The following is a 15,570-nucleotide window of genomic DNA, read 5'->3' as shown; positions in this document are numbered from 1 at the left end:
CCAGTTCAATCTGCTAGGGACTGACCTATGGCCACTCGAGGCGAGACTGACATCATTTACTTTACAAACATTGTCTCCGCATATCCAAAGACCCCAGTGCTTGATTCGTGACTTCCTAAATTCATTGTGTAGTGTGGCAAGATGGATTGCAAGTGGCCAAATTGGTCGAGAATCGGGAGAATCTATATACCAATGAGTGGGTCCCTCCCGTCATCTCGGGAATTTAAATGAGTGGTTTAAGCTTATATTATGAGACTGGGAACCAGGAACCGTGAGTCTGGGGCCTTCGAAGTATCTGGAATCGTGGCATTCCATGGATTCCACCAAGACACGTTTGCCTCTGTCTGACAAGGCATGACGCACCGTGACATAATGCAGTCTTTCAGGGTCAAAACCCTTGTGCAAAGTTGGGTTAAGAGGTTCAACGCTATTGAATTGCGCCAATATGATCAGACGGACAACCTTGAGTCCATTGTAGTTTGTGTTCTCTAATGCTAATGGGCAGAACTCGGCCGAGATTGTGTGCCCTGCGGGGTGACAGGATGGAAGCCTCACTAATTCCACAGAGTTCCTCATGGCGTCGACCTATTCCATCTCTGGAATTGGAGTCAGTCCATCGCCCGGCCAGCGTCGAAACAGATCTACCAGATGATCCAGTGGGGCAGCCACAAAATCAGCTACCGTCTCATAAGAGGAATCGGGCAATTCGGGATGGGCTCGTGTGGGGGCAAACGACTTGGCGCGGTCAAAAGAACGTGCTAAGCGAATGCTCTCCTCGGCTGTGATGGAAGCCTCTAGTTGAACGAGATTCCGGGTCTCCTCAATATGGACGTGGGCTGAGAGATCTTCCATAAGGATCGTCATAGTGGGGATAAAGCGAGGATCGGAGCAGCTCATGCTTTGAAAGATCTCAAGTTTTTCTTTGATCTGTATAGTGTCACTTGCTACTCATGGAAAAGAGCCGAATGGAACTCACCGTGCGGTGCTGTTGCCGATCATCACTAGTATCGGCATTGGGCAGCTGTGCTTCTAGCGCGGGGTACAGCACTAGTTCCTCGCCCACGACATGACGGGCGAGTTCCCATGTAAATTGATTTTGGAATCGAGTCTGCTCATCGCTATCTTCGGCATTGCAGATCAGATCGTAGTAAGACTGGATCTCACGATGATCCTCGCGAATGGCGTCGGTGATGCGGTGCATGATGTACCTGGACAGTGTAGGAACTATACGAGTACAAGTAAGCTTACGCCTACCTATGCAGCGGCTGAAGTGACCATGACGTTTGTGCCTTGCAGGGTCTCCAAATGAGCCATAAAACTCCGAACATCGAAAAGATTCGTGGAAAGGTATTCCGGTGTGACATGTATGAAAGTGGAGTCAGATGATTACTTCACCGTAAGTCACGAAACCACAATCGAGTCAGGGCCTGACACTTCACAGGGACAGTGTCCATCATGCGCCATTTATGACCCCGAGCTTGGAATTTCAGGTTTGGCGAGGACTAAGGGGGTCTGAGTGTTGGCTCTTCCTGCTTGCTCTTTGCTGTTTGCTCTTCATCCCCTTTTCACCTTTAGCGCTTCAGTTATTCTACGTTATGGCGAGCCCACGGTGAGTGGTCTTGACTCAGAGCTCTACGGGGCTGATGCCAAGCCCGATATCACTGCTGATCAGAACCAGCAAAATTACACCTCAAGACTCGTTCGTCAGACATCCGATAATATCGAAAAACCCCCCGGGGCCAACCAAAGCCCGGTCCAACCGATCTCGCAGGGAATCTGCGCTCGCATCTCTCAGTGGCTGTGGCCCTCATTGTGGGGCTGTGAGACCGCCCGCGCTCCGACGCCAACTTATACCGACTCTCTCGGCTGCAAGGCCTGTCGTGAATGGCATGTTGCCTGCGACCATGCAAAGCCACAATGTTCACATTGCTATCAGCAGCAGATACTTTGCTTTTATGTGAATCCAAATCCGTCTAAACGCCCAAACCGCCTCGCCTCCGCGCCTCGATTGGGCACTCCAGTGAACAGACGGCTTGCCCAGACTGCAAGTACCGGGTAGTGAACGATGATACTATTATGAATTATCATTTCTCTTGCCATAATCTCTAAGCTCGATGGCGAGATACACGGATATATCTTGCTTGTTGTGGGACTATTCCAGGGGTGATCCTCGGGGTCAGCGCATTCATCGGCAAGAAAACAAAATTCTTGAGCACGATATCTTAACTATCTTGTAATAACTCCTATGAAAAGGGACTTTCTGTCTTCTCAACTTCCTATATAGATAGACCCTGGACCTGAGATCATCCCCCGCAGGTAAAAAGAAAGGTTAGAAGGTGGCATTGAATATTCGGCGCTCTGGGCCAACAACGGCGGCGGGTTGGACATGTCACCCCCACACCGCCATGCCCACTTCTTGTTCTCGCAAATTTGGGGAATCTGGGGATCTGCCTATCATAATCACTCGGCCAATGGACTCGGATCAAGACCGATCCTCAAGGAGTGGGTGGGAGTCGGAGCACTGTGACCCGCGGATCGCTCTGCCCCGACATACATAGCGATGGACTCGCACAGTCAAGCAATCCATATTGAACATTTACGCTGGTCTATCAAGTCATTCTACACTGCTTCTATGTCGCCATGTCTCATTGACCCCGAGTTGATTCGATTCGCTGTTGAGGCTGCTGAGCAGTGACTTGACATTTAAAAATCTCTTGCTTATGCTTCTTTGAGTTGGCTGAAGGTGAGTCTCCCATCTTTTAGCCTCGTCGCTCACAGAGCTAATTAACTTCAGATGAATTCAGAGTACCAGAAGCTGGCGGATATTGTCTGGCAAAAGGCCAGCAGCCACCCCAAGCTGCGCTATCTCGTTGCCATTGCAGGAGTCCCTGGTTCCGGAAAAACTACTACTGCTGAGGCCGTGGTCCGGCAACTCAATGCAGCTCACAAGGTGCATGCGAGCCTTCTCTCAATGGATGGATTCCATCTACCACGAGCGGATCTGGATAAACTCCCTAACTCTACGGAGGCATACGTCCGACGCGGCGCACCATGGACATTCGACGTAGCACGATTCGTGGGGTTCGTCGGCCGACTTCGAATCTGGGCGGACAAGACACCATTAGCAGCTCCATACTCGGGAATATGGACTGAAAATGAAGTCATCCGAGCACCGACTTTTGACCACAAAGCCAAAGACCCCGTCGATAATGGCATGGTCATAACACCGGATATTTCAATCATCATTGTGGAGGGTAATTACCTACTTCTGGACGAGCCCGGCTGGAGAGATCTGGCCGAGCTGGTCGACTTCAAGGTCTTTGTGGATACCGATCTACAGGAAGCGCGTGAGCGAACTGCCAAGCGTCATGTACATGCAGGGATAGAAAAGAGCTTGGAAGATGGATATAGACGGGTGGATAGCAATGACTATCTCAATGGGGTCTCGATTCGTGGAAAGCTTCTCGCTCCGGATATGGTGATCAAAAACGTGACGGCAAACTGCACAGATTGAAATCAACAAATAGGTACATAATGGTATATCGATGACCTCTTATATTACATAACTAATACTTGAGGGCGTGATAGAAAACCCTATAGACTGAAATCCGACGTTAGCCAATCTGAGATCTGATCGAGTCAACTAAAAACTTTGCATCTTTCCAGGCATTCATATTGAGTCTAGCATATCAGAAAAAAGTAGCAACATTTGAAATTCGAATTACAATATACACATATTGATGATCGGCCCAGTTTTATAGTGGAAGCGGATCAAGGCCAACGAGCCGTAACGCCAAGTGACGTAATTACATTGTCTTAAATTGACTCAACGCCCATCTTTTCGCATCCTGTTTCGCAAACTTGACAGAAAGCATTGACACCGATTATTCGAAAAGAGGAACCATGCCGACATACTCAGGCTCGTGGTTTTGCCACAATATCGAATACGAGCTGCAGCTAGAGTCTCCCGACGATGCCCGGACCTCCCTTTGCCACTGTCGCAACTGTAAAGTATTAAGAAACTACTCATCGAGAATATAATAAACATTCCTGACGAACATTCCATAATAGAAAGCATTTGGAACAAACTACGGGCTTACAGCCAAAGTCCCGAAAGATGGATTCCACCTTACAAAAGGAAAGCCCAAGGAACATGCGGCAGACAATGGGTCCGGAGCCATAATATATCGTGAGTTTTGTGATAATTGCGGCAGTTTCCTCTTGGAATATGGGGTGAGTGAGCTTCAGTATAGAAACCACACTAGGGGCTAACGAGATAAACAGGAGGCTGCCAAAGATCATTTCCGTTACATCTGCGTAGGGTCCTTGGATGACCCCGAAGTACTGCCTCCAAAGGGTGAATTCTTCTGCAAATCACGAGCGAAATGGAGGCCAGAGATACCAGGTGAGTTCTTTTCATTGGGTTTAGTTGTTCGAAACTCTTTCTAACAGAGATAGACATATTTCACAAAGAAGAAGTCAAGCAGTAGCTTTATGGGCTTGACCATATATTTTGTACTTCGATGCCACAGAATGACCTCGCGATTTCTAAACTTCTCAGAGAACTATTAAATGGATCAAGCTGAGCACCGATTTCCTAACCCCTCCACAAATGTTACACTCTTTCAAGGGAGGTTAAATTGGCAAACTCAATCAAGTATTCATTCCACGCAATTTCACTAGTTATAACTGGAGCCGGCAGTCAGTTTTAGGGCCCAGTGATACATAAATTCTGCGGTTCAACCAAATAGTCCACGTCGATGAGATATTCTCGAAGGCCTAGCAGGGCTTTCCAGTAAGGGGCGTCCTGTGCATCTTCTGTCTCTGGATCAATAAAGTCTGACCAGTAGGGCTGGCAAACTGGACCGACTGATATGATATCTGTCCAGCCGTCAGGATGTATCTGTTCCCCGGCGACTTTCATCAAGGCAAGAAGCATAGGCTTCCACCAGTTCTGTCGGCCATCAACTTCATTGTAGTCCCGACAATAGAGGTGCATGGAGGCTTGAATAAGTACCGCAATTTCCAGGATTTTTGCTGGATAGCTGTCTGAATAATTACTGGAGGCGACACAAGGGTCTTTCTGCCAGACCGAACAATTATCCCAATTTGAAAGTGACAGGTGGGGATCGCGATGGGATGGCCGATCGACTGTCCAATCTTCTATCCACCAGAGCATTCGGGACTTCAGGTATAGAGCAATCGGTCCATGATTATCAGTTGGATCCCTGTCAAAATGCACATTGTGGGCGTGCAATATTGAAGTACTTGCAGTTCTTATTGCGACAAGGTTTGAATCCAAATTATTTAAAATTTCAATGGCCTTGTCCATGTAATTGTCCAGAATCACGAAATTGGTGCCTGTTCCCTGTAGGAGTCTCTCCTTTGGGAGTAGCTCTTTAAAGTGACCACCGAGAGAGTAAGAGCTAAAGAGAAGATTGGGTGCTCCGGCATTATCTAGGATGCAAGCAATGTTGTTGGGGAATGGAACATATTGAGGATTGTGCTTGTTTTCGTTATCATGGGGCTCGGATCGTTGTTCTGGAAGCGGAGCCCAAGGTGTGCTTTCAAGAGGGCCCCAAACACCATTGCCTTTGTCTTGGTACCCCGCCGAGCTTCCATCTGCGGGAATATGTCTGTCAACGGCTCTTGGCCATGTCCAGGGCACGCTGTTGCTTCTTGGCTTCACAAACCCACCGGCGAGATCATCAGGGTGGCGGTAGTTGACAAGTTGGTCATAAATTGGGATATCGAATGCGCTGGCACGTCTGTACACGGGCTCATCGGTATCTTTTTCGATCTCGAATTTAACTTTAAAGTTGGAGCTACTTGCGCTCCAAACAGAAAGCATTGACTCAATCTCGACTGTTGATTGTTTGGTAAGGATATTGACAGCCTGCGGCTTCTCCACGCTGTCAGGGAACTTGTCAAATTGACCTTGAGTTGGGCTTCCGGGGGAATGTTCGCATCTATCACTAGCACTTTTACTTTCGAGTTTGACTTCCAAAGACCCGATACGCACCCAGGTCATGTCTGAAATATTCGCCATAGAGCTCGTTGGCTGTATGCGGGGTATATTGAAGCTTAATAGGTGCTGAATCAGATGAGCCTAGTAAAATGGCAATTCCGATGATAGTATAAAGGATGGGAGAACACAAAATATTCTTTGTTCTCGATATCTTCTTGGTGTTTTTATAGTTTCGAATTCGTCGGGGCGAGCATGCCCGATATATATATATACTTGGCTTCTTCTGGCACCTAGGTAGGTTAAAAAGTATTCCCCAGACCCCTGTCTGATTGATATAAAATTTCAAGTCTATCAAGGCTAAATACTGTGAAAGAAGAAACTACACGATGGGTTGTTACAGTGTTATTATTTGAAGGTAAGCTTCATATGAATTCCTTTGACCCATGGGCATCGTCAAATCTAAAAATCCGGGCAGTTCAAAGGAGCAACCTTTTGTCAAATGGGTTGTTCCAGTCAATTTTGGTCATCAAAGAACCACTATTTCCAGTCAAATCTCGAGTTGTTCTATTATATTCAATCTGCCTATTGATTGGTTCAAAGGAGGGCTTGAGGTTTTGTCCTGCCAACAGTTGGAGGCATATCGATATCGTCTCATCACATGTTGCAACTAACAAAGACTTGACTATAGTAGGTTTTCAGTCATATCCCAATGAACCATATCTCATTCTAGAATAGGGAGTTTGCGTTATTCGAGAAGTGCTTCAAAATTAAATCCACCGAAGTAGAGACAAGTCAAGCGGGCTCTACAGTAGCTTTCGAAATCAGCTATGCCACCATACTCTTACTACTTGATTACCAGAGGAGAACTCCGCACGACACTGACCTACTTGGCTTGCCTTCTTATTATTTTGGAAGTACTATTATCGTAATGAGCCATCACTTACCCCTCTTTGTCGTCCACTAATCATTTAACAGACTGCTTCACCCTGCTTCACCCCTCCTTACCCTGCTAGATCTATCATATTCCCTTTATCAATTTACTCCTATTCCTTTAATCTAAATTATATAACTCTAAGCACTCACTGAATCACTGAATATCCAATGCGGCGGGTTATCCTAGTCTATACAACAGCTCAGTATTAGAGGACAATTTACGGAGTTTCTCGAAATGCCTTCTTTACCAGCACTGGTCTCCTTTACAGTATAGAGCAGGCTTAACATACTTTGGCAGTAGCGGATCAACAGGCTATACAGCCACCTCAGCCTACTAGAATGGGCGCCGGCGAGGTGTAGTGGCTGCAAAGAAGATGGGCGTCTTATGAGTGATGACTAAGCGAGGTCGACTCTACCCTGATAGGCAGACGGGCGGCCGGAAGCATACGTCCGCATGCTTCGACAAATCACAGCCATGACATCATGCCACAGCTGATGGTGTGTTAGCTTTATATTGACCGTCGAGTCCAACATGCTTTGCAACACTCTACATGATCATGACTTTATCCGATGAGCAGACCTTACAGGTGATAGCCCCACTCCTAACAGATGAGCCGTCAGAGGCCACTCACCCGGTTCCTCGACGGACGAAGCGATCCACGGCCTGTTCAGCATGTAAGGGGCGGAAATCAAGAGTAAGCCAATCTGCCAGTGGCTGCCTGCAATCTTTCGAAACATACTGTGTTCGATGGCTAACTTGAGCGTTTCCTTTCTAGTGCACGGGCACTCAGCCCTGTGATAAATGCATTGAGACCGGCTCCAATTGCCTGTTCACCGAAGCGCTCGATCGGCGCCGAAAGTATGCTCAAAAGCGCGCGGAGCAGCACCTTGACGCGACACAACAACTGTTGGACCGGATTGTGGAAGCGTTCGGTGAAGGAGACATCGCGCAACTGAGCTGGTTACTGTCCACTGTCAAGGAACGTGGCACCGATGAGCAATTAAAGGATGGTATTACGGGGGAGGTTAGAAGGTACGGATCATCACCAAACACCGGAAACATGAAACATGCAAGTTAACTGTCGAAGCAGGAGCCAGGCACAGCAATCCTTAGGAAGCATATTGCAAGCCCCAAAAAGAAGGACCTGAGCGAAGCACTGAGAGGGAGGGAATCAGAGTACATCTTGTGCAGAGAGTGTGTGATACTGGATGATGTCGGCTAACATCTCCCAGGAAGAGCAACGTCCAAGCCGAAAGCTTTTCCCAATATCGTGCTAGGCGAACGCACTCTGTTGACTCGTCCTCATCTTCCAAGTCCGTTGGATCTCTCAACGAGGTTGACACGTTGACCGAAGACCCCAACCGCAACGAAGAGACCAGGGCAACGGGCTATATCGGGAAAGGATCCGAGATTGCGTGGATGCAAAAACTGGACAGCGAAACCATCAATCTGAACAGAGATTGGCACCAGCAAGTATCGCCATTGGGGGACACTGTCACTCCAATGAGCTACCATCTAGACAATCTCCAAATAGCCGAGCCACTCTCTATTGCGGGGGATGCAAGAGCCTTGCCTCCCAAATCATGGGCGGCTCAACTCCTGAACATCTACTTTGAATCTGTCGGACCTACCTTTCCTTTGATTGAACAACAGTTGTTTGTTTCCCAGTTCAATTCGGCCTTCATCGATACCACACAGCAGCCCCCACAGAAGTGGCTCGCGGTTCTAAATCTAGTCCTTGCCATCGCTGCAAAGTACTACCAGCTGGCTGAGCCAGACTCTGGAAGGGACGTAGATGACCACGTCTTTTTATCCCGAGCAATAGCTTTGACTACCACGCGGTGGCTCGCGATACAGCACGCAGACTTACACCAGGTTCAGATTGACCTACTCCTTGCCATTTACTATCTGGCCTCTGGCCAAATCAACCGGTATGGCATCGTCTCAATACCCGACTCAATCACTGACTTGTTAGGTCATGGCAGATAGCCGGTCGCGCTGCTCGCTCAGCAATCGCCCTTGGGCTAAATCTCCGTGAAGTGAGTGGGCAGATAGACCCTGTCTCTAAAGAGACCCGAACTCGCTTGTGGTGGTCGATATTCCACTTAGAACATCTTCTGTCTGGCATGACTGGTCGGTCCACGTGCGTGGACTATCGTGCCCTCTCTGTGTACCCCCCGGCGCCCTACGACGAGAGAGAGTTTCAGACGCCAGAAGTAGCGGAACTGCTTGGGAATACTGCACTGCGCGAGGAGCGCCTCCAATGGACAATCTATGCTAGCGACTCGACCCTCCAGTCCAGGAACCAGTGGTTCAGCACCCTCAGCCCGAGCCAATCGCTGTACTTCTTCCATCTTGTAGATCTGTCTATCATCACGCATGCCGCCGTCACATCGATATACAGTCTCACGGCCGGGAAGGACAGCGGCCAAAGCGGCATTTCGCACTACCAGGAGAAATTACAAACCTGGCTATCAAATCTCCAACCCCCGTTTGCATTCACTGATCGGGACAATCAGTTGGACATATCAAGGCAGTCTCGCGAACAGGTCAGTCTCGCATTATCCTACTACAGTGCGCAGATCATCCTCAGCCGACCTTGCCTCACATGCCCCGATTTCATGGAAGGACGCAACATCAGAGTCCCCCGGTCCCGATTCGGCAACGCCACCGCAAAGACCTGTGTAGATACAGCCCTGGCCCTGATCTCCGTCTTTCCTGACGCTCCAGACATGGAGTGGCTGCTGAAAATGACCCCTTGGTGCTCCGTGCTGCATTTCATGATGCAAGCCCTGATAATCCTCCTCATCCAACTCTCTGTCGGTCCAGTGGAAGTCATGACCACACACAGCGCGCAGTCCGGCCAAAGAAGAACTAGGGCAACGGAAAATCCCGAGGCAATCCTTGGAGCGTGTAAAAAGATTCTTCGCTGGTTACACTGTATGGCGGAGCAAGATGCCAGCGCCAGACGCGCGTTCAAGATCTGCAATAATTTCATTCGCCGGATTGCGCCGGCGAAGGAATTCAATCTGCATGGGATTCCGTTAATCGCTTCGCTACCTGAACATACCTCCGGGTTTCGGTCAAGCCAATCTAAACTTCGGGAGAGCAAAGATGATACTGGTAGCGGCAGTGTGCCTCGGGGCTCACAGAAGAACAAGGTAAATTGGGGGCCAGATCGGACGGTCAATGAGGTGAGTTTGGATGATCACCGGCAAGACTCTTTTTCGCTGGATCCGGCTTTGTTTTCGTGGGTGGATATGATTGAGGATGAAGATTGCCCATTTCGATGAAACTACCACCTGAGCCAACTTTTCTCATGTCATACTGGACCACCTCCCGGCCCCCGACAGTGCCTTCCGAGCAGCTAATCACAACATCACCAAATCCCATATCATGAGCATTCGACGGAATCCCGCCTCCAACACCGACCATCAATCCGACGCGGAGTGACTTTGAGAAGGTGTGGAGCATTTGATTTCTGACCGTGGTGGCCGAGATCTTGTCATTTTGTCCTGCAGGGAGGCAAGCGATCTCACAGAGTGTTGTCCGATTGGGTATGTTTCTCATGAAAAAACAGGTCATATCAAAAGATTTGGTTCACTCACGGTAGAACCTTGGAGAGCGCTAGAAGGAACTAGGAGAAATTTGATGGGTTTTGAACTACATCTGGATGAGAGAAATGCTGTGGCATTGTAGCCAGAACAAAACGCCCTCTCAGCCCCAAACGTTCAGCTTCGCGCTAGACACGAAGCGCAGCAGTGGGCGGCAAGAGACAACATACTAATGGTGGCAGCAGGTTGCGAATATTTTTCATCGTACGCTCACTGGGTACAGGTTCGCCATATTGGACTAGCGCATATCAGCTCTTTGCTCGGGAATGAAAGAGAAGATAGCTAATTTCGAAAACTACAGTACAGTAGAATTCAAAAACAGATTACCGCCCAGACACTCTTTGTTTCCCGGCTCATACTCGAAATTACGCTAATCTAGATCTGGAGTAATGTTGTGTTCACAAGAGACGCATCTGAATTCTTTTGACCCACAAGCCCCAGAACAGTTCGTCACAAAAATGCCTCACAGATTTTCCAAACGGCACCTTGGCGAACGAACCTTGGCTGGCATTTCTTCCCAACCAAGGTCATAAGTTGCGAGGGAAGAGAACTCAATAGTGGGGTTTGAAACGAGCCAGATCGCTATGTCTCCCCCACTCAGTTATCGGGGACCCCATGTAGACATTCTATATCGGCTAAAGCCGACAGCCTCGTCTGGGGATCAGATTTTATATAAACCTCCGGCTCGCTGCAAATCACACGAATGCTCAAGTAAATTACATGCTGCTAGTATGGCCTCAAAGGCTCAAAACATCTACGATGACTCTGCCTTTTTTTCTGCCTACGGAACACTTCCTCGTTCGCAACACGGTTTAACAGCCGCGCCAGAATGGCCTGAGCTTCGACAGATGGTAATCGACAAATTGCCTTTGAGCGATTCGGCTCCGAGCCTAGAAGGACACCGTATTCTTGATCTAGGTTGCGGATATGGTTGGTTCGCGCGATGGGCCCGGGACAGCGGCGCTGCCTACGTCAAGGCAGTGGACATTTCCCACAAAATGATTTGTCAAGCAAAACAATTTGAAACCGATATCAATGACAGTCGCTCCCATCTCGGCTCGAGCTCTGTTGAGAATCTCACCTTTGAAATACGAGACATTGAGTCAATTACCTTGAGCGACCACCGAGAAAGGGGATCTTATAACCTTGTTTATAGTTCTCTGACATTCCATTATGTTGAGGATTTGGCAAGGCTCTATCGAGAGATTCATTCTGCTCTTGAACAAGGCGGAAGACTCGTGTTTTCGGTCGAGCATCCTATATATTCGGCGCCCATTCGCCCAGGACCAAGTTGGAAAACTCTGCAAGAAGGTGATCAGGACCGGAAGATATGGCCATTGAATTGTTACAGTGACGAAGGGTGGCGGGTGACTAGCTGGCTCGGGGTTGACGGTATCAGGAAATACCACCGAACTGTCGAAACATACGTGAATCTTCTCTTGGAGAGCGGCTTCACCTTGACTGGTTTTAAAGATTGGGCTCCCTCGACAGAGGACGTGGCTAAGCATCCCGAGTGGACGGATGAGAGACACCGCCCTTATTTCTTGCTTATTTCGGCTACAAAATACTGAAAATTGGTACATAATGTCTACGATATTCCAGATCAAGAAGCAGACCTCTCTTCAATACACAATGAAATCAAAGCTTTGAGAATAGCCAGGAATAGGTGCAATTCAGTATTCTATGAGCTCCAAGGGAACCGAAAAGTCTTGCCATCACCACGTAGACCGAGTCTTGGTCCACATGCGTACAAAATCCTGCTTTTCCTTGACTCCAAGTCCCACGCGCTTGACACGGCCCATGCGAGCAAGTGACTCGCCTACATGGTCCAGCATCGCCTTCTCCATCACTGCCTCGCCGTCCGCAGCCAACTCGTCCAGCGTATCGAGGTAGTTGGTGTTGTAGGTTGACTTGCGAGTCGAGCGCGCGGGCGGGGTATCCAGCGGGTTGCGGGCAATAGTCACTGCCTCGGCGATGCGCACGCGAATGCAGTGTGTGGGCTTGCTGAGCAGTGTCCACAGGAAGCTGATGTAGCTTCCTGGGAGAGGAGTCACGACATCCACCGGCGAGTACCGTACGCTCACGGGGAAAATCTTCGTTTTATTGGGAGCACCGATTAACGACTCGCTCAAGGGCAAGATTGCGCGGCCGTTAGTAGTGGTGCACTCAGGGAAGATCACTATCGGTCGAGTAGGGTACTTTGCGATCAGGCTGGCGACGTCCACTAGTTTAGTACCAGGCTCGGGACGGCTCAAGGGCGATGCGAAAGCTCGCAGGACAGCCTGGAGAAGAGATATCCGCTCAACCTGTCGGGTGTTTGGATAAGATGCGGTAAAGATCGGATCGAAAATCGCCGCCAGGTAGACGGCGTCGATGGGGGAGGTGAAAGAGGAGGCGATAAGAGAGCCGGGCTGCGGGAGACGAGCTTGCTGATGCTTAGAAAGAGAGCTATCATGAAAAGTTTAGCTGCTGCGAGAACCCATGAGTGATAGTTCGAGATACGGACCCTTTCCGAACACCATCCACCTGCAGGTCAATCCACCAGATACTTGGAACGCCCAGAATGCACCACAACGCGGCTTTCTTGCCCAGTGATCCAATAGGCAGCCATTGCAGAATGAGGAAATAGGCCAAGGTCACAAAAAGGAATAGGGGTAAGCGGAAGCAAAAGAGGAAGACCCGGAGGGGTGCTTGCAGCCCCAGTGGTTCTGAGGGAATGGGGAGGAAGGGCGCAATGCCCGAGCCTAGGGATTGTCAGCTATAAGTTTAGCAAGGAAGCTGTAGCTACCCACCTCGATCTCGAAACTGAGAAAATTTCTCCATTGTCAGCGATAACTGATGACGCGCTGAGGATTCACACAACTTCACCATGTGAAGATGACGGGGCGGTGGACAGGGCGGTGAACGTCGCACCGGCAGATCCAGCTGTGAAGGTGCCGCTAGGTGGGGTTCACCTATATTTTGGCGAAATACCTTCCAATGTTATCTTTGAAGAATATGGATTAGGAAAAAGTCAACTTCATGCAAGCTTTATTACCCTAGGGCGGAAAACCCGATTTTTAGACCCTATTTCTCACGTAGCCGTGGCTTTTGGGGCATTTTACAATGGATCCTTTGCCGGACCCATTTCACAGGAACTCCTTCGAAAGATATTTCACTGAGCGAAATGATAAGTTATGCTTCGAATGAATGTATTTGAATAGTGAAGAAAAACAACCTCAACTCCCCAGAAATGGCCCGTGATCTATAATATACAGGATCTATATGCTAAAGGGCAATCATGGATCTTCTTCAAAACCCCCTACCACAAATTCCGGGACGCGGGGTGTAGATGTTGGCGGTAATTTGAACCACCAAATGGCGGCACCGACCATGCAAAACAGCGTACTAGTCATCATCCAAGCCAGACCGATCCAAAAGCCACCCAGTCGGAGACCGAGTTGGAAGACACCCGTGATAGAGAGACTGGCGACAATGTTGCCCACGGACTGGAGGATTTCAATCACCGTATACAGACGAGCGGTCTCGTCGCGCTCGACTAGGGTCGTTACAATAGATCGGGCGAGGAACATGAAGCCCGATCCTGACGTTTGGATGATCATAGCGGGGACTAACGTGGCAATGGAAGGCGAGAGTCCAATGCCCAGCGTTCCAACTGTGAGAAAGAGAATACTTGCACGAGCCAGCCAAAGGTCCTTCTCCGTGGCTGTCTTTCGAGGGCTCAGCACACGGCGCTTGAGCCAAGGCAAAACCCATAGGAACACTGGGATGGAGATGGTTGGCCGGGAGGAGACGAGCATATTGGCCTGGGCTAATGTCCAATGATAGCGTGTCGAGATATATTGTGACAGGAACCACGAAGAGCCACGACTGAGCCGATATACCAAGAATGAAGTCAGGAGGAGAATGACAGGCTTACGGTTCAAGATGAAGAGATATGGCTTCATATAGTACTGGTATTTAGCTCGGCACTTCGCCCAAAAAGTGTGACGCTGCTGGGACGGATAACTCCAGGTCAAGTGATCGTGGTGCCCGGAAGCCACGTCGACGGAGCTTTCATCGTGATACTGCCCCTGGTTTGAAAACTGAGGCTTGGGTTCAGCGTCGGACAGCTCGGACATCTCCACAGGGGATGGCTCGGGCTCGAGATTCCGGGATGGAATGGCATGCATCGTCTCAGGCAGAAGAAGAATGAACATTAGACCAATGTGTACGATACCGAAACCGATAAGGAATGGTACCCATGGATTCATGGCCATCAAATACGAGCTAAAGGCCCCGGAAATGAACTCGGATGCCATAGAGACAATGCCAAACTGGAAGAACAGTTCGGCTCTCTCCAGCTCGGTAGTAACGTCAGCCATCATGGTCCAAATGATCGCGAATGCCACGACCGGGCCACCCCCAATCAACCACGCTAGGGAGGATACCCAGACCGCCCGCAGCGGAAAGATATTCGAAAACCGCAAAACAACAATAGTTATTATGGAGTTAATAGCGAAGCCAGGAATTCCCCAGGCGAGGGTCGATTTGCGCCCCTTCCGATCTGCCAGCAGACCGTACGGAATAGCCATAAGCGCGCCTGCCCACGTAGTTAGAACCGTATCATCCTCAGCCGCATTTGAACATACTCAATAACCCATCAAAGAACATATGATATCCCTTGACTGCCGCCAGCTCCGCTTGGACCTCACTAATCTTGCACAAGGATTCCGGAACCTGTCCATTTGCCCCGATCTGCGAGGGATCCGCCTCGGTATAGTATTGCCGACAAGCGATAGATTCGAGGATGCGAACCATGGGTCCATCGAGAAAAGAGAATCCTATTTCGACAGCCAGCACCATCGCGAACAGGATCACCTTCAACCGGAAGGTAATCGTGCTGGGTGCCGCATTACGCTCTGGATGAGCCGGTTTGCTCTCGGCATGGGAGGCGGACTCAGGGGTGTCAAGAAACGGAGCGTCTTCGCGGTGGTCGCGGTCCAATTCAAGAGAAACCATGGCCGGGCATGCCGTGTATGCCGCGTATGGTGACAGTGTATATAGGAAAAGGA

The 15,570-nt window shown here is 49.4% G+C and overlaps 7 protein-coding genes across 7 annotated transcripts; 3 read left to right on the top strand and 4 right to left on the bottom strand.

The window, feature by feature from the left end:
• Positions 1 to 585: 585 nt before the first annotated feature.
• N7443_007105 (uncharacterized protein) lies at positions 586 to 1,201 on the bottom strand (the record flags this gene model as incomplete). Its single annotated transcript, XM_056887161.1, has 2 exons — positions 586 to 927; positions 977 to 1,201. The coding sequence occupies 2 exons, from the start codon at positions 1,199 to 1,201 to the stop codon at positions 586 to 588; spliced, it is 567 nt and encodes a 188-aa protein (XP_056740810.1).
• Positions 1,202 to 2,794: 1,593 nt separating this feature from the next.
• Positions 2,795 to 3,514, top strand: N7443_007104 (phosphoribulokinase/uridine kinase family protein; the record flags this gene model as incomplete). Its single annotated transcript, XM_056887160.1, has 1 exon — positions 2,795 to 3,514. The coding sequence occupies one exon, from the start codon at positions 2,795 to 2,797 to the stop codon at positions 3,512 to 3,514; it is 720 nt and encodes a 239-aa protein (XP_056740809.1).
• A 389-nt stretch (positions 3,515 to 3,903) lies between these two features.
• On the top strand, positions 3,904 to 4,490 carry N7443_007103 (GFA family protein; the record flags this gene model as incomplete). The annotated part of the gene is made up of 4 exons (XM_056887159.1): positions 3,904 to 4,011; positions 4,072 to 4,233; positions 4,285 to 4,405; positions 4,459 to 4,490. The coding sequence occupies 4 exons, from the start codon at positions 3,904 to 3,906 to the stop codon at positions 4,488 to 4,490; spliced, it is 423 nt and encodes a 140-aa protein (XP_056740808.1).
• Positions 4,491 to 4,708: 218 nt separating this feature from the next.
• On the bottom strand, positions 4,709 to 6,031 carry N7443_007102 (uncharacterized protein; the record flags this gene model as incomplete). Its single annotated transcript, XM_056887158.1, has 1 exon — positions 4,709 to 6,031. The coding sequence occupies one exon, from the start codon at positions 6,029 to 6,031 to the stop codon at positions 4,709 to 4,711; it is 1,323 nt and encodes a 440-aa protein (XP_056740807.1).
• Positions 6,032 to 7,510: 1,479 nt separating this feature from the next.
• N7443_007101 (fungal specific transcription factor domain-containing protein) lies at positions 7,511 to 10,195 on the top strand (the record flags this gene model as incomplete). Its single annotated transcript, XM_056887157.1, has 5 exons — positions 7,511 to 7,576; positions 7,678 to 7,926; positions 7,993 to 8,078; positions 8,135 to 8,833; positions 8,878 to 10,195. The coding sequence occupies 5 exons, from the start codon at positions 7,511 to 7,513 to the stop codon at positions 10,193 to 10,195; spliced, it is 2,418 nt and encodes an 805-aa protein (XP_056740806.1).
• A 2,036-nt stretch (positions 10,196 to 12,231) lies between these two features.
• Positions 12,232 to 13,339, bottom strand: N7443_007100 (lysophosphatidic acid acyltransferase LOA1; the record flags this gene model as incomplete). Its single annotated transcript, XM_056887156.1, has 3 exons — positions 12,232 to 12,964; positions 13,023 to 13,260; positions 13,309 to 13,339. 3 exons carry the CDS (start codon positions 13,337 to 13,339, stop codon positions 12,232 to 12,234), a joined length of 1,002 nt encoding a protein of 333 aa, XP_056740805.1.
• A 455-nt stretch (positions 13,340 to 13,794) lies between these two features.
• Positions 13,795 to 15,517, bottom strand: N7443_007099 (putative MFS transporter; the record flags this gene model as incomplete). The annotated part of the gene is made up of 2 exons (XM_056887155.1): positions 13,795 to 15,098; positions 15,148 to 15,517. 2 exons carry the CDS (start codon positions 15,515 to 15,517, stop codon positions 13,795 to 13,797), a joined length of 1,674 nt encoding a protein of 557 aa, XP_056740804.1.
• Positions 15,518 to 15,570: the final 53 nt, after the last annotated feature.

Source organism: Penicillium atrosanguineum (assembly GCF_028827265.1).
Source record: "Penicillium atrosanguineum strain IBT 20685 chromosome Unknown utg000005l_segment0_segment0, whole genome shotgun sequence".
Taxonomy (NCBI): domain Eukaryota; kingdom Fungi; phylum Ascomycota; class Eurotiomycetes; order Eurotiales; family Aspergillaceae; genus Penicillium; species Penicillium atrosanguineum.
This window is presented reverse-complemented; position numbering and strand designations above follow the sequence as displayed.